Source organism: Schistocerca gregaria, chromosome 2 (genome assembly GCF_023897955.1).
Source record: "Schistocerca gregaria isolate iqSchGreg1 chromosome 2, iqSchGreg1.2, whole genome shotgun sequence".
Lineage (NCBI taxonomy): Eukaryota > Metazoa > Arthropoda > Insecta > Orthoptera > Acrididae > Schistocerca > Schistocerca gregaria.
In genome coordinates, this window is record NC_064921.1 from 124,532,812 (window position 1) to 124,551,828 (window position 19,017).

At 41.5% G+C, this 19,017-nt stretch overlaps 1 protein-coding gene across 7 annotated transcripts in view; it reads right to left on the minus strand.

Moving 5' to 3' along the window:
- LOC126336494 (phosphoinositide 3-kinase adapter protein 1) overlaps nucleotides 1-19,017 on the minus strand; it is a 391,158-nt gene that overhangs the window by 36,058 nt on the left and 336,083 nt on the right. For all 7 annotated transcript variants that reach the window (XM_050000238.1, XM_050000240.1, XM_050000237.1 and 4 more), the window contains 5 exons: nucleotides 4,888-5,023; nucleotides 2,852-3,087; nucleotides 1,698-1,867; nucleotides 1,313-1,457; nucleotides 1,074-1,225 (listed from right to left, as the gene is read on the minus strand). In XM_050000238.1, coding sequence (XP_049856195.1) covers nucleotides 1,074-1,225; nucleotides 1,313-1,457; nucleotides 1,698-1,867; nucleotides 2,852-3,087; nucleotides 4,888-5,023 — 839 coding nt within the window. The remainder of the gene's footprint in view (nucleotides 1-1,073; nucleotides 1,226-1,312; nucleotides 1,458-1,697; nucleotides 1,868-2,851; nucleotides 3,088-4,887; nucleotides 5,024-19,017) is intronic.

The window sequence follows — 19,017 nt, forward strand, 5'->3', positions numbered from 1 at the left end:
CAGCGGAGATGGGTACTCAAGCTAAGACACTATGGAGCAATAGACCAGGTTGCTTACTTTCCAATGCTATCAGTGGCTCTACTAGCGTTCATCCATCATAGAATACATAAATATTGTGGTGTGAATTTATTCCTTGGGTGTCATTATTACATAATGCAGTTGAATTTTACATATAAAATAACAATACAGTATTAGTTTTGACTGTTAGTTCCTGATAATGGTGAAACAGGAAATTATTCAGTAATGTTGTCATGATAATACGTAAGTTCCCAAGCAAACCTTGTGTTGGTAACAATGTTGTGTTAGGAAATATCCCTGCATAAACTACTAAGGTTGCACATGTCTTGTTGGGTATCTGTAGCACTCACTGTTCTGTGATAATTTGGTCAGGCAATCACCAAAGTTTCATTAACCTAATGTTTTCCAGAAACATGAACTCCATGATTTTTTTAAACAAGAAACATGTTTTGCAGGTACTTCGCATGCTCTCACTCTTGGCCAAACAATTACATGCTGCTAATTTTAAACTAAAGGGTAACTGGATAAACAAAATTAAAACCAGCTGGATGATATCTAATTGTTAGGACCTCTGAAAATGTTATGGGCCAACTCCCAAGCAACCACCATGAAAAAATCGGGGTTGGAGTACATTCATACTTCCAATCAAAATGTGGGGAAAAAAATGTTGCACCAAGGCAATGGAGTGCCTTGTTATAAATAATGTTAACCCAATAATTATTGACAACGTTACAGCCTGTAGAATTTCCTGACATCAAAATCTGAGGAACTGGTATTTTCATCAGGGTGAGCTAACAGTTATCATCATTCACTCTTCATAATGTTCCCCAATTACCGGTTCTCTTTACATGTCAACATTAGCTGCTTGTCTTACTTGGTTGTTGAGAAAGTCCAGTGTGACTTTTTGAGCCCTTTCCCCCTCTGAATACACGTATGTATTAAAGAGATGTCTAGACATTGACACTGTGCAGTTACAATATACAATACAGAACACTGAAATTCAATCACTTGCACTATTCCTCAGCTTATTAATCTGAATTCAATCAAATACTTACCTGGCACATGAACTCCAAAGGATTATCAGAAGATCGCAGAATTTGATCAAGTTGTCTCATTTTACTTTCACATTTCAGCAAGTGTCCACCCAAGGACTGGCCATTCTTTTCAACATATATGGTTACCAACATGGAAACCTCAAGACAGCTTTCTGTAAACAGAGTTTTATGAGTTATTACTTTTCTTTAATTGTGTGGTTAGAGCAAAATGTCACAGTGAATAACAAGGAGGCAAATACCTGGTAGCTGGAAGTAGACTGCATATGGATTTTTCCTAGAGACAGTGGCAATTTGTAATCGTTCACCATTCTTGTCAACACTGACATTCACTTTATCGTCTTCCCCCAGTGGTTCATTGAGAAGCACAAGGACCTTACTCTGCCGCTAATAAAGAACAATGTGGATTTATAATTTAAACACAGGGCATCTTAAACAATTGCACACTTTCAGGAATGATAATTTCTTCTTTCTATATCATACATACAACTATATGTTAATACCACAACAGTCTATTTCTATACTAATTTCATCATTTGACTGTAGAACTGGTTTAAAATAACTATGACATCTTACTAATAGCTTTTTCTAAGATATTTTAAAAATTATTCTAATAAGGATATTTACCTCTTTTACTTTCTTTGGATGCAAAGAAAACTGTGCTTTTTCACCATGTTTTCGCTGCTGACGCGACGCTCTGGACAGAATTCCCATCGCTGTATCCAGCAAATTTCTGACAAATACTTCATCCTGGTCTTTCACTGTCATTTTCCTCCACTGCAGGTATGAAATTAGTGCTAAAGGGGAAAAATCAGTATTATCACCTGTCAGTTGACACCTTTCTATGGATAAGAAAACACCAAATAAAAAATAATTCTGAACAGGCATTAGGCCTAATTCTCACATAACAGTTAATAAATGCTAAGAAGCATATAGAAGAAACAAAAATCAAGTTTCTGAACTCTTTACTAAGCATCAGGGCTATAAGATGTGTAAATGCAATGGGGACAATTTTTGTGACATTAACTGAAGGTGGTACTAGTACTGATCACTTTTTCTGAAAAAAATTTAAAGCAAATTATTAAATAATAATTGTTAACTTGGCAACCTAAATCATATAATTGTGTAATAACGATCCATTTTGACAATGATGATACTAGGTAAGCTCATTAGAGTAACCACATTTAATTTTGAAGTTCTGATTTCCTAAGTGACTGTAATATTCATTTGTGCTACCTACATGACTGATGAACCACTATTAACAAACACATATTAACTTTTCTGAAAAGCTCGACCATTTCCCTTTATTTATAGGCATGGCCAGTTTCTCAGCATTTTAGCTGAATCACCTGGTGCAATAAAATCAGGTCATGTTCAGATCGAAAAAAGAGAGTCGGATAACCCAGTATTCACACTCAATAAATTTTCATTAAGTAGCAGATACCAAAATTAAAATCACATACACTTCTTCTGTCATACCATGATTAACAGCTCACCAAGTACTGTTAATTCAGGTAATTTTCTCTTTTTTTGATCTGAATATAACTTTATTTATTACAGCTAAAATGGTGCTAAACATATTGTGCCTATAAACAAAGGACTTAAAGCTGAAGTGGCCTTATCTTTTCAAAATGGCATACCCAGGATGTGGCTGCTCTGACTTGAAAGTCTGATGCATACATATTAAACTGTTTTATATACTACTGTCAAAGTTAATAGCTATCTGGAATTATGGCTAAGAACTTCCCATATACTGATTCTGGCAGAATGCTCCAGCTTACCTGCACGATGCTGCTCAGTAACGGACGACTCCTCCACACCCAGCAACAGTGCGACAACCCGCTCTGGCTGCAGCAGGCGGCCAAGTGCTGTGCTTGGGCCTGGATGGTTGTACACATGGTCAAGCAGCTTTGAGCACATCACCACCACCTGCAGTTTCACTCGCACCATCTTCTCCTCCAGTGCTGGAGGAGGCCGGGAAGCACCAGCTATCTCTTCAATCCCCACACATAGGACTCTGGAATAATATGGGAAAACTTTAGTGTTTCCTAAATTTGACTCAGGTCTTTATAGGATAAGTATGTCATTCTGAATCATTAAAAGCTAAATTTCACTTTGTCAGTTGCCTCTGAGTCTGGTTTCCTTATAAAGCCATCAAAAATAATAGTATGTACTACATACTCCGATCTTGAGTTCAGTAAGGATTGCAGTTAATAACCATTTTACCCAAAACAAACGATATATGGGACGACTGGTAAACTAGTATATCTCACTACTGGAGGACTCCTCATATGTCCTTTTCTGCATAGGTTTTTGAGATTCAGAATAGTTCTACTTGTGATATTGTACAAAGAGCGTGTTGCCACATCAAAGTTGGCAACATGAATCAATACCACAGACAACAACAAGGGCTTGCTGCAGTCTGCAGCGAAATACAGGAGGTTCTCCTGAGGACCATGCCTCTCCTGTCAGCTCGGCAGTGCCCTCATATTGAGGTCAATATCGTGTCGAGCTAACAAGATTTCCATCCCAGTTCATGACCTCATCTAAAGGAGTCAACATCACAGTACTGGATCAATACAATATTTAGCTTCTGATGGACTTGTTCATTTAAATGTGGAACATTTTACTGTAAGACAGTTTATTAATGCACATGTTAACAGTCAATAACATATGTAGCTTATCAAGCACTCCTGTGGCAAAGTCAACCAAATCTCTTATTCGTTTGTGTAATAAAGTAAACTAATATTTTGTATGTTTTAGTTGAATGGACCACCTCACTGAGTAATTAAAAAAAAAACATAGTTGTGGCCAGACGATTGTAGTTTCGTATGTTTACAACACTATTTACAGCACATCTCATCTTCCTCAGTCATACACATCTGTGAATATGTGGGGAAAATATCACATGGCTTGTCATTTGAAGGAATGAGCATCACTGTATAGGATCAATGTGATAATTAGTTTCTGATTGAATTATCCGAGCTGCCAGATTTTTTAATATATCAACAAATACACAAAAAGCAAGCATAATGCTCTCCAGACGTACTCATTGCTGTTAGATACAGTTGACCATTTTGCTTAAGGCACAATGGTTTCATAATAGTAAATCACATCTCACTAATGGCCACTAACTCTTCTATCACTTTTTCAAGCCAGAAGCAACAGCAGTCCAACCACCTCACTTTCTGTTGCAGCTCTATCAGTGAATGTGACACACTAAGGTTATTTTGTACACACAATTTTTTGTGTTGTGATATTTTCTTGTATCCCTGCTGTTATCCGACATCCAAAGGAAGGAACATCTTTAATGGATAGCGTTTCTCTTCAAAATAATGAAATCACTTTGCAACAATGGCTCCACAAAACATTGTCAGAGAGCTGTGGAACTTATCTAGATACAGATGTACAAGACCACTACAGATACGGCTAGAGCGGAGTTCACACTTTTTTCCTTTCCCATTGTTCCAGTTAAAGGAAGTAAATTATGTATGTTAACAATGAAGTTCATTGAAACCGAAATAAAACAAAATAATAATATCAATGCCACTAAAAGCTTAATGGTGGGGTTCCTCTACAGGTACCAGAGACGATCTTCGAAATCAAATTTGTACAAGAGAACCTCCTGCCTGCATATAAACTATTACAAGAACAAATAGTTTTAAAAGTCAGCCAGATACTGAAAGAGAAAACATTGTGAGAAAATCAAGATCATGTAATCATAGCTCAAAGGCAGATGAAATTGTTAGAAAATGGGCTGCAAGAATGTGGTGTTTTTGAAATATTAAGCATAAGATTAACAGAAGTGCTGCCTTACTTGTAGGGTGGCTTCTTGTGTATCTTGCCCACTTCCTCAAAGCAGTACTTGAGATAACGCACCCACAGCTCGGCAGCGTGGCTCTGCTTGCTGGATATAATCACAATATCCTCCATGTCAGCCATCCGGCCACTGCCTGTAACACACAACAATTGCGAGACAATCAGCCAAATGTACTGGTATATACACGTCTGCAAGACTGAGGGCACTAAACACTCATGTGCAAATACAATTACAGTTTGATGCTTTCATTACCAATAGTGTAACCAAAGAAGAGACTGTTAGTGTTTGAGTATGGGCCGTGGTAAAGGTAGAACATAAGCAATATAGTGCTTTTCATTCATTTTAATGTTGTTCTACCAAAAACTGACAGAAGAATCTTAACATGAAAGGTAATAAGCTCTGTAATATGTAAAACTTGGAAAGTTCACTGAAGAGAAATCACCAATTTATGTCACCATCGCATTCTGCCTATGTCCACAATACTTTATGCATTCATCACTTGTGTTTCTGTATTAATGGCAAATATCCAAATGTGTTTTTTATTACAATCTTCATATACATTGCTTTTCAGGTCCCATAATTCTGAGTATAAAGTTAGTCCTATCGCATTCCTGGACTTTGTAGTTCTTCATGCATTCATTAAACTCTTCCAGGAATGTGTTGCAAACTTCTGGTAGAAGCAGGAACATCAATGAGAAGTGTACTTTAAAGAGGTGCATCACACCAGCAGCCAAAAACTGAAAGGTAATCGTCTATCTGGATGTAAATGGTATATTTGTATCAGTCTTACCAATTTTCAGACAAATTGCTTTTAAAGGATCTCTTCCATATCGCGCTTGAACACTTGAAAATGTATGTATCCAGTGTCATTCAAGAGCTAAACTTTCGGAAACAGTTCGATTATTTAAAAAAGGATGCACGCTCGAAGCCCTTTTTCTCTTTTCCTTCTTAGTTGTTTTCTTAGTGGAATGCGAATGCGGGAGAGCCCAGCTCACTTCCACCTACTCGATTTCGTCCATTTCGTGGTCACATCGTGACGCACGTAATCACTTCTGGTCCGGAAACGTGTTTCTGCAGACATTTCCGAATGGCAGTGGCCTGCAATGTTGCGTATTGTTTCCCTACGGCATCTCTCGCGAAAGCTGGAGTGGTTCCCCCTTCTTCATCCAAACTCGACTAGCAGTTTCTAGAACTGGTCTCCGAGGTGCTGTGACGACATCGACGGGTTGCTAAACCGTAATTCCTCCTCTTCGTCCTGCGTGTGGAGGCGGGAGAGCCGAAACGAGGGAGTGTTCTTCGAGTGCGGGGTAGATCCTGGGGTCAGTGCACTTTGTACAGGCGTCCATCCGTCTGCCCGTGGTATTCTGGCCCGGGAAGTTTACGCACGTCACGCACTCCGTCGGCGGGCTTCCTCCCCCGTAAAACACGGCGCCGATGAAGGAACAGGATCCGCGCTGCCACATTCGTTCGCCTTTTTACAGCTTCGACACATGTGCGCCGTCGCGGAGCACAACAAACCCACGGAACCGCGAAGCGCTGACTCGGACCGCCCGCGTCACCTGGCTGACGAAGCCGGCACACCAGCGCTCCGGAAAACTCGAGGGGCAGGGGTCCTCACACGTTCAATAATACTGCCAAACTGTCAATGTAGTGACTGTCTGAGGGTGCGTATTGGCGTACTGTCGTTCCAGAAATACTGATGAGCAGTATTGATGGACCTCGAAATATTCTCAATACATACCAAACGTGTGAGGTCAAATTATGACTGTTGACAATATTCTTCATTCATCTAGATCTACATATATATTCCGTTAGCTACCAAGTGGTGTGTGGCGGAGGGCATAATTAGAGCCAAAGTCATATCCCCCCCTCCCCCCTCTGTTCCACTCGCGGATCGCACGAGGGAAAAACGACTGTCTGAACGCCTCAGTACGAGCTCTTATTTCCCTTATCTTTGAATGGTGAGCATTACGCGATTTGAAAGTTGGTGGTAATAATATATGTTCTATATCCTAGGTGAAGATTGGATTTCGGAATTTAGTGACCAGCCCCTTCTGTTTAGCGCGTCGTCTATCTGCAAGTGTGTCCCACTTGAAACTTTCTATGAGATTTGTAACGCTCTCGCGATGGTTAAATGTACCAGTCACGAATCTTGCCGCTCTTCTTTGGACCTTCTCAATCTCTTGAATCAGACCCAATTCGTAAGGGTCCCATACAGACGAACGATACTCTAAGACTGGACAAACTAACGTATAGTAAGCTATTTCCTTTGTTGAAGGACTGCAGCGCTTCAGGATTCTACCAATAAACCGCAATCTAGAGTTCGCCTTACCCGTTACTTGTGTAATCTGATCATTCCGTTTGAGCTCATTTCGAATAGTCACACCCAGATACTTGACTGATGTTATCGCTTCCAAAGACTGATCATTTATTTTGTACTCATACATTAATGGGTATTTTCGCCTTTTATACGCAGTAGGTTACACTTACTAGCCGGCCGTTGTGGCCGTGCGGTTCTAGGCGCATCAGTCTGGAAGCGCGTGACCTCTACGGTCGCCGGTTCGAATCCTGCCTCTGGCATGGATGTGTGTGATGTCCTTAGGTTAGTTAGGTTTAAGTAGTTCTAAGTTCTAGGGGACTGATGACCACAGATGTCGATTCCCATAGTGCTCAGAGCCATTTGAACCATTTTGAATACTTACTAAGATTGAGAGATAACTGCCAGTCATTACACCATGCATTTATTTTCTGCAAATCCTTATTCATTCGTTCACAACTTTCGTGTGATACTACTTTCCTGAAGACTACAGCATCATCGGCAAACAGTCTAAGGCCGCTGTCAATACCATCAACCAGGTCGTTTATGTAAACCGTAAAAAGCAGATGTTGACAGAGCTACAGGAACCAACCACGCGGCGTTAGTGTGCACTGTTTATTTATTTCATATTTTTCAATTCGCCAAACGGTATAACATACCCTAGATTCACTTTTTAAGGAGCCCTTTAACACACAAGAATAGGCCTATGCACGGATAATCATTGTACATGACACTTTAGGATGGTTAACGGGGAATTCTCTATGACAGTGCTAACTTCATTAATTTAAGAATAAAATACAGAGTGTTGTGTTACATAGCAGGTTTTAAAAACGCTCGATTTCGAAAACTACCCCGTATATGTGCTGTGACTAGTAAGAGGTCTGGGAAAAGCGTGTCAGTTTCACAAAATACGTTAACTTCCTGAACAGGTCCTTGCCGGGCAGATATAATTGCTTCATAGGCTCCCATACAATTTTACTGATTGTGCTTGTTGATATTACAAAACTGAACTTCGAGCATTAGAATGATCTTTCTGTCGCCAGACATCTCTTACTCCTAATCTCTCGCTGAATGCGATTGCCTCTCTCATTAACGTATTTTACTTCTCTATTTTATTTCGTATTAACACTAATAACGTGTCGTCCGATGTAGAACTCATCGGAAAACAATATTCCTTGTCCGTGATAGCGATTTCAGTCAGTAAATTAACATTTGGCCAGTGGCTCTATTTTACAACCGATCTCGGACCCATATCCTGTTTTTCGCTGTCTTCTGTTGCTGCGTCTCTACGCATGACGGCACCGTTTAGTCTGTACTAACACATAGTACGACTCCTCATCTCAAAATTACATTCATTGTCTTCACTAATCCACCTTTCATACTAACATGCATCTTGGGCTACGCTACAGATAATAATTGCGCCCACACACTCACTGTACACGGCATCTGTTCAAACTCTAACGTCTTTGAAAGTAATGTCTTTGTCGTTTATGTCGTTTATGTGAAGCTAATGCACATTTTGTAATTGTTGAGCATGTGTGCTGCCATAAAACGTAGAAAGGTGTATGTTCTAGCAGTTTCTCAAGAATTTAACAGCACTCAGAAGTGCATGTGTCAGAATGTAGAAACTTTAAAATATATTACACCAATGCACGATTAATTCATCACACAGGAATAAACACCACGAAAGTTTTCGCCATGTTTCATGAACATTAAAATCATTTCTCGCCATTTGACTACAGAACAGCTTTTATTCCACAATCTATATTTCGGCATAAGGGCCATTATCTAGTGCTACTACTGCAACAAATTAAAGCAAACAAAAGTATAAGTATCAGAAAAATAGCAGGGCAAACAGTTACTTTTATGTATGAGATGAATGATTTGTTCTCTTACTTACGTCTTAATACTCATTAGACTTGAGCAGAACACAAGTCATCCTCAAAATATGTAGCTTGGGTTATATAAAGTAATTTTGTCAAAGTGGACATTTCATGTTTGTTTCTGTGAAGGTCAAAAAGAAAGGGAATAAAACATCTCTCGTAAGTTTACCGAATTTCGCACGAAAAATCTGATTTTTCTTAGTGCACAAAACCCATAAACCTCGTGACCAGAGCAGGAGAGCGAGAACATCTGTAACAGCCATGTGACCATGGATCTACAATAAATCAGAAAACCGGTACTGGTATGATTTCAATAAACTTTTTTTATACCATACCTGTGGTTCGTTGTAGTTTTCTGTTATGAACCTTATAACTGTACTGCTGCCACTAATCTCTTAATGTCTACTTCCGCCAAGATAGCTTTACGCTAAAGATGTCTGTCACCATCAATTTCTTTCTAAAAAAATGTATTCGCCCAACATTTGACGAAATTATCACCTTTCGAACTAGCCTACATCTGAGGGTAGGCTAAAGATCAGTCTGTCATCAAATATTTCATTCCAAAACCTAGTAATACTGAAATAAACAGTCAGCGTTCTGTTTAACCGCTACAAACGAGTTTAAGTGACCTGTCCTGTGCTCTGATTGACTGACTGAAGCAAAAACCGAATAGACGCCATATTGGATTATAACTTTGAGTAGCTAGCAATCGCATTTTATGCATCTCCTATTTAAATCTCTGTGCTACGTAAACATCTGGTTTCGATGCAGGGGCACAATGAAGAGCTCTAAAAAATTCAGCGTTTTTGTTACGGTTTGTTGTACACAAAATGTTGCCAAACATTACGCCGGCAATTACTTTTTTTCTGTTGTTTGCGCCTTATCGATTTTATGATCCTTTCCGTACTTTGATGAAATAGTAACGATTTTTTTTGTTAAATCCGCCTTAACTTTTTTATGCAATTTACTTGCCTTGGACAACGCATTAAAATAACCATCTGTGTGTTACAAAATATAGCTGTTCAGCAGTTAAAGTGTAAATGGTACTCACACATGAACCACGCATTTCTAGCCCCTTCACTAATGCTGAAATCGGCCGACGTTGGTGGAGACGGATTAATCTCGCTGTCGTTGTGCGGGTGATGGGTTCGTGTGACGGTGCTCCGGTATGTTTGAGCTGCAGAGCCGCTCCCACAGCTGTTCAGACACAACCACTTCATCAGGCGCGGCCTCATTGTTTGGATAACGCGCTCCCACTGTTCACGCTACTTCGTACTTCCTCCTAGTCTGCCTTGCGCCTGCTGCCCTGCCAGTTTTCGCAGTCTGTGACAGAATGGCACCTTCTTGTCTTCGCCTACGTAATAATCTACGGCTCGCATCGCACTTCCCTTATACGCCCGACATTATTCAGCACGCGGTCTCAGCCCAGCTGGCACGTTTCTGAAATGGAGCGGCGAGGTGTCCCCGATACGAAACGTCGACGTCGTGCGGGACTTGGCGCAGCATGCTAGTTCCATCAGCACTTTCCGGTCCAGAGACAACATAACAAAGCGAAAGAGTAGCGTTGCGCTGCTGCTGGCAGTTCACAATCGCCCAGAAAACCGAGGCGTGACACGGAAATAATCGTTTGAGCTCCACAACGGCACCCGTTTGTGTTATGTTCTATGGGAGTTCACGGAAGATAAAGCATGACATATGCGAGTAGACGTTAAACAGAGACTACGGTACTCTACACACAACAAGGGAGCGATCGCAATGGTGCACTGACGGACCAGCAGAGACATCTGTCTCATATATACAGAAGGAACAGTATAATTCACGGGGATTCCCGCACCCGCGGACCACACCCTTCGGAGCATCTCTTCTGCGCAATTCCTGTGGAGTGACTCAGCCAACGTTGTCAGTTACAGAGGGGGTGGGGGCGGTTTGTCAACAGCGGCGAAACTGGCAGCTGTTTGGCCGGTGACGTAATAGCAACATCTCGCTCGATAGTCTCCCAGCCTCTCTTTGCGTCCTGGTTCTCTCTCTCTCTCTCTCTCTCTCTCTCTCTCTCTCTCTCTCTCTCTCTCTCTCTCTCTCTCTGTGTGTGTGTGTGTGTGTGTGTGTACGAGAAGTCCACTAAATCAATAGATGCAATAAAGAGGTTGAAATTCCTCACAATAAGGTATTAAAGAAGTAATACCGTAAACTGTCTATTGTGCGCCTGAATAGTATGATTTTATATTTTTATTACAGCTATCATTTGACTTGAACATCCACAACAGGGTTGTTTTTTCCCACAAACTTTAGTGTGCGTTTTCTTCTTCATTTTTATTGTTGATAGAAGACGTGTTCAGAAACATTCTGATATAGGGTGTTAAATCAAACAGCTTTCAGTCGTCTAATTTCGAAGTATATCTCATTTGGCTAAGAGTTTCGGCGATTTACTAGCGATCTTCAGGACCCCTGACCCACAAGTAGGAAGATTCCAACTTCGCTTCCGGTCAAAATAGGGGCCGCATTCAAATACTGGTATCTGCAGGTACCTGCTTGATACAGCGATAACTTCAACCATCATCTGCCGACTGTGTAGAACAAGCTGCAGCTATCCACAATTTCCTATTTAGCAAAAGACCCTACGCTAACTTCTGACCTCCCTGCGGCTAAAATGGAGAAAATTATCTTCATCCAAAAATGGTTCAAATGGCTCTGAGCACTATGGGACTTAACATCTGAGGTCATCAGTCCTCTATAACTAAGTACTACTTAAACCTAATTAACCTAAGGACATCACACACATCCATGCCCGAGGCAGGATTCGAACCTGCGACCGTAGCGGTCGCGCGGTTCCAGACTGTAGCGCCTAGAACCGCTCGGCTACCGTTGCCGGTTTTGCCGCATTAAAATCTTATAAAGCTGAGGAGAACAATTTACTCAATTGATAGATACTGAATGGTGAAAATGCATTTTGACTTCCTATTTTCCGAAAATTCATGTATAATGTTAAAGTGACATTTCGTTAGCCACATAGCAAACTTGATGTGACGATAAAACTAGCACCGAAATTAACAAAAATAACACGGAAGGTGCCACAAAAACCACCAAATTTCACAAAACATAGGCACAGAAAATGGCAAAAAAAAGACGCCGAATCAGTAAATAAAACGAAATTGGCAAAAAATTACACTGTATTTGGCAAAAACACCAACTTCAGCAGAAAATGATACGAAATGTGGCAAACGAAAGTTATACGGAATTTGGCATAAAAATAATAACGAAACTGGCAAAAGCATTAACAGTTTGTATAAATAACAACGAATCTGCAAAAAACATTACACAAATTTCGGCATAAAATAACTTGGAATTGCGCCACAAAATAAAATGATGTTTTCCTGTCCGTAACTATTGGACGTAAAAGTGAAAATAGTTCCGTGATCATATGATAATGATCGTTCTTTGTTCAAGTGGTTCTGGTAAAGGACGAGCGAGCACTGTGCTGTTACAGCCTTGACCAATTGTGACGCGTTTCTGGGCTAATGTCAAAACTTGTGGTGTTTCACGTATGATCCAAGCGGTGTGTCAGACGTTGCGGGAACAATTAATCCTCGAGGCAGGCTGTGACCAACTCATGACGCTCCGGATGTTGGGGGTGGCAAGTACTGGTGGAGCACCAACTACGCTCGAACCACAAACTGTGCAAACAAGTGTAATTCTCTCAATGGATTACACTGCAGTGTCTCCATTCAGTTTGGCGGTTACTTTCAGCTCTTTCTATGAGCTACTGTAAGATATAAGTTAATTTCAATAAAAAACTCAATATTTATTATTAATTTTAATGGTCTTAAGCAGCCAGAACGAAAAAGTAGGATATCGTATAGTAATTCGGTTTCTGCATTTTCCGGGGAACAAAGCTGCAGCAATCCAGGCTGACAAGGAGACCACACGACAATCCGATTTTTTGTAATTCTTTTACATACGTATATTTATGGTACGTGAAGTTCAGAACTCAAATCTCAGTCACACAAAGCAGTTCGATGCACCTCTCAAAAATTCTCGAGAGAATCTATTTTGAAGTTAACCAAGTGTCTTTAATACCGTACAGTTACGGGCGATTTTTCGACAGCCTCTGCGGTAGAATCCTTGCCTACAACGAGATCGACCTGTGTTCGTGTTCCTACTGTGGTAAATTTTTAAACAAAGGTGCATGTTATGCGACCATTTCTGTCAAGAGTAAAATACATAAATATGAAAAAGTAGTTTGTAATATTATTTATGTTAAACTATCGATATTAACAATGTTTTATAAAAGGTCAGTATACAACCATTTATATTTGAAATGAAAACTGGACTGTTGTGTCTGCTGTGTGTTTAGAAATAGGAAGATATGCAGTTTACATAAAAATGACAATTAGATATTTGTTAATTAAGAAATTTGATGAACAAACAGCGATCCCTCGTCACGAACGCTGCCGGTCTTTTTCCGTCTTCATGTATTTTGTGCTTCATGGAAATGCTAGGTGGAACACGCGCCCTTCTTTACAAATTCATGTCAGCCTGGAACTGAAGAGAGGCCGTCATCTTGGCGTGCGAGCACTATCTCAGAGCCGATGTCTCTGTCGATAACTCGCCCTTGCTTTAAGGTATTAAGGACACTCGGAAAACTTCAAAGTCGAATTTCTCGAGGATTTTTGAGAGTTGCGTCAAAGTGCTCTGCGATACTGAGGTTTGAATTCTCAACTTCTCGTGCGGTATCTGTTCTGCTTTCCAACATGCAGATGGCCAAAGAAAACAGTCTATTGAATGTACAGTCAAAAAACATAACACACTTTGATGCGAAAATTATACTTATTTTCAGCTCTCCACTGGTGTGGCTGTGTGCACACGCGTGGAATTAATGATGCAAATAAATGTATCGCCGTCCAAGTAACAAAAAGCAGCCGAAGACACTGAGGTGCGTGTACGTAGAAGTCTGTCGATACGAATTCTGAATGTCGTCCTGCAGATAGGCAACACTTGTCCGTTGAACCACTCTACAGTCTGTACATTAGCGATTGCTATTCGCCCGGAAGTGTGACCATATAACGACACCGTCCCTGTCCACTCGGGGCGGTGGTCAAAACAGAACTGCCACTCTCGTCCCATACAGCTCTAAATGAACACTGCCAAGTTACGGCGGCGGCTCGCAACTCTGGGAAGCGTGGCGATTTCGTCTTTCTGATTCGATAATGTAACATCTTTGCCGTGGTCGACAGCTGATATGCCATTATCGATTGTCGTACGATCAAATTCTTTTAGTGGAACAAAGAAGTTCCTATGCTCTCCTTTGTTCCTCTAAAAGAATTTAATCGTACAATAAAAATCGATGGGTGTTCAGCATTCATGATGCTGGCAAACACGTTTGACACGAAATTTCCGCTATGTTTGTATGCTCATGGACGAGCCGTGTATCGGCTGCAATCGTTAAATCCGGGTTATCTACCGTAGAAAGCTAGAACTAATAGTGGCCGATACTGCCAGACTCCCCCCATTATTACTGTTTGTGTCACGAGCTCCCGCCAACAACGGCTGTTTTGTTACATGTATACACTGCGTTACACATATACATTATTCTTATAGACTAGAAATAATTTACATGGCAAAACAACGTTTGCCGGGTCAGCTATAACATATAAAGGTTTTCAGAGGCGGAACGAAGTTCGCCAGGTATGGCTAGTATTACTGTATTATTCGGGTCTAGTGATTTGGATGCATCTTCCAGTGCAAGTGTGAACCGTGTCTGAGAGATGGTGTCATCTTGGCGAACTGCTATGTCGATTGGGATCTAACTGACGATGAAGTCTTCATCCATTCTATCATTCTTGCCTGCTCGTAGATGTATCTCATGAACTTTTATGTCCTTGTATTTTCGAGGGCCTTCATGATTCCCCAAATCTCCGAGGTGTCGAAGCTTCTCGATAAATCGATCAAGGAAACATGAAGCCTGATGCTACCTTTTCGAAACACCGCTTGCTCAACAGGTTGCTACAGTTATAATCAAGAATTTTAAAAGACGTGATTACTAACCAACCGGAAAGTAGTTCTCCAGATTTTTCTTGTCAACCTTTTTCCCAATTTTCTGATAGGTATTCTTCCAAATTTGATGCACTTGTTGATTATTATCCTCACAGCTACCAGCAGATTAGTTCCAACTAGTTTTTTTATTTGTTATCATATCCTCCTAAGGGTTTTTTCTGTTTGTTCGATAGTGAAGCGCATTCTCATCTTCAGCAGTGATTACCGTCGGTGCTTCTTTCTGCACGTCATTCAGGGCTACTTGTTCGTCCTCGGGCGGACTGTCAGTGGTTGCAGTATAAAATGACAAAGTTCCTAAAAGTAAGCTCCAGCTGAAGCCACCTCGGTCGTGACTCCAGTGTGACACTGACGCGCACAGAACAGGCCAGCCCGTTCCCAGCAAGCTGGCGACCTTCGCACGCTGTTTCCTAGGCCTTGGGGCCGGCGCGCCGTATCGCGAAAACAATGGGATCAAGTGCGCCGTTCCACCGGAGGCGGCGCGGCCCCTGCAGGAGCTAACCCAGCGGCTGCGGTGCACCCGACAAAGCGCCGAACCGGGGCTGCGGCTATCTCGGGCTGACCTTTTGACTGCCGATTCCAGGCTTCTCGGAAATGCCGCCTCCGCCGCCCGCCGGTCGATCATTATTTTTAATCGGGGCCCCGCTATACTCCATGTGCGTTCCTCCTCGTCCTTCCACAGACGCAATATGTCGACACAAAACATTCTGACGATGAACAGTTCTTCACGGCTCCAAGATCTGTCTACTGCCTGCATAAAAAACATTTAAAATGCTACAGCTGCCACAAACACCTGTGCACAATCGTTGTCCACATCCTGCGTCAAAGGGGTGAGTCTGAATGCACACCGGTAAAGTCAGACGTGACGTCAAACAGTCGTCTTCAATACAGTGTGGATATGTCATTTTGACGTCACGTCTGACTTTACCAGTGTGCATTCAAACTCACCCGTGTCAAAGTGCTGTACAATGGCTGAGTACATATAAAACTCGAAAGGGCTAGGCACTCTAAGAATCTTGATGAGACCGTGGCATGAACGGGGCTAGTAAAAGAAGCAATCAGTTGCTGGGGCTTTCGCGGCCATTTCTTGACGTGTTTAGAGAGACTGGCGGAATACCGAAACCGTAACAAATGTTCCGTTATGTTTTGTAGTCTTGTCACTTTCACGGAAAAATTCATGGCTCCCTACGTGTCATGGCAACCTATGTGACCCAGCAATATCAGATGTATAGCTGAACTAGAAATACTGAAGAATGTTGACGATCTACGGAGCCACATAAATACGAGGGAGGATCGGAAAATAACGCAGAACAATTTTTTTCTCCTCTGGTACTGCAACAAGAATGTCGAAATTTCATGACGATATAGTCTGAGATTTGCGCTAAAGGGGATGTGTTTTTTTCATGTGGAGCTCTAGCGAGAGAAGCCTGAACTACGAACAAAACATGGCGCGCATCTTACTGTCGTCAGCTTCTGAAGAACAGTGCAGTGTAGTTCGTTATATGTGGGCCAAAGGGCATAAACCGAGTGAAATTCACAAGGGCATGCGTGGCGGGAATGGGGACGATTGTATGGACCGTAACAATGTATCTAAGTGGCGGTCATTCTTCCAAGAGGACCGTGTGAACTTCAGCTATCGGAGCCACTGAGGCAGCAATTTTGAACGACTGGCGCGCGTAACTGCGAAGCTTATCGCAGCAATTCAACATTTCCTTCGGCGCTGTACACGATATTGTCAGTGCCCGCTGGCTGCCTAAGAACCCGATAGACAACGACAAGAGCCAGCGAATGATGACAAGCTTGGATCACTTAACGTGTTACGCCGTAGTAGGGCACGACTTTCTGAAAGGAATCGTCACTGGTGATGAGGCGTGGGCGTACCACTACACGCCCGAAACCAGTCATGCCTCTGTTGGGTGGAAAATGGTTGCTGGCCAACACGAAAAGATTCAAAGTGACTCAGTCTGTTACGAAAGTGTTCGGGATATGCATGGTGTGTTACTGGTAGACTTAGCCGAACACGGGACCACTGTGAATTTTGCAGCATACTTTAAAACACTGGTTAAGTTGTGTTGTGTCCTTCGTGACAAACGCCACAACATTAATGCTTACTGTGTCAAACATCTTCATGACAATGCCCCGCCCCCCCCCCCCCCCTGCTCCTGTTCGTGAGAAAATAGCCAAACCTGAGGGGGGCAATGGTCCAGCATCCACCACACAGTCCGGATCTTGGACCAAATGACTTTCGTCAGTTTAGACTCATGAAGAAATTCCTGACCGCCAAACGCTTTGCGACGGATGCGGAAGTGGAATCAGCTGCCCGCAGAAGGCTATACTCCAACCAAACGGACTTCTCCGAACAGGGCATATTGAAATTGGTACCACGATGGGAGAAATTGTGTTGAGAACGTTGGTGACGATGTAGAAAAGTACGCAAAAGATGTAACTTCATTTGTGACATTTTTGCTTTGTTACGTATTAAACCTTTTAGTTATAAAATTATTGTGCGTTACTTTCCGATCTTCCCTCGTATATTAACAAGTCTGTAACCTATCGGTATCTAGGTAATGTCGACACCCTTACAAGATAATACCAACGGTACGACATACAGACAGAATAAAGTTCTTGTTGTAAGTAACACAGCTGCGTCGCTTCCACAGTGGCCACGCTGCCTCTGTCACTATCTTAACATGTATCAAAATACGTACACAACATGTTTTTCGAAAATGATGTTCACATTAGAAAAAATGAATGAACTTCAATTCTACTGCAACCTAGAACTCTGTTAATAATTGTGTCATGGTTTTATTCAATTTATTTCAGGATTTCTCTTTTCAAAATCAGAAATCTAGTCTTCTCCGCCCATTTCAATATGTTAATTGAAACTGTTCTTAAGGCCTAGTTTTTCGGCCATATAATAGGCAATCGCCGCAACTTAGCCATGGAAATCGCATAGAAAAATTGTAGCGCTGTAGTCACATTGTTGACTATTCTTGTTTTTTTGAGTAATACAGGTCTTCTCCTCCAGAAGGTCATTTCTCGAGATTTTATTTTAATCTACCACAAAGTGTAACTCACATTATGTTCAGCTCGCTTGATACGCTTTTCAATGAGCTCGTGCGTTCATTAAACTTAATGGTCTTATGGGACCAAACTGTTGAGGTCATCGGTCCCTAAGCTTACACACTATTTAAACTAACTTACGCTAAGGCCCACACACACACACACACACACACACACACACACACACACACACACACACACACACACACACACATGCCCGAGAGAGGACTCGAACCTCCGACGGGGAGAGCCTCACGGACCGCGACAAGACGCCTGAGACCGCGCGGCTGATAGATAAGAGTAGTTATACAAGAACTTATTCAAAGACTAGTGATCTTCTTTAGACTCTTAAAACAAAAAACAGCAGTAAATAGTAATTAAAAAGTTTCTTATTCTTTTGACTCATACCCACACACGCACACAGCCAGCCAGTCAGACAGAGAGGTAAGAGAGATAAACACACACTAATTTGCCTGTTTTGTCCATGAAACTTCGTCACTTGCAAACAGCCATCCTATACGCTACAATCTGGTATAACAACTTCCAACAACTAATACTCTGTATTTTCCAGCAAAAAGAGGGAAAGGGTAGTAGAGACTGGCATACACATACAGAAGAATGTAATAATGGACATCAAACTTCTCGAGACACTTAAAACTACATAAGTAACGACAGAAAAGCCCTGACCACCATTGTAAAAGCAGTCTGTACACAAAAATCAAGAAAACAGCTTGAAACACAAAATACATGTGCTCTCTAGTCTACAAACTATATGCTAAATCATTTTCAGTACTGCATTTATATGACAAAATTTTA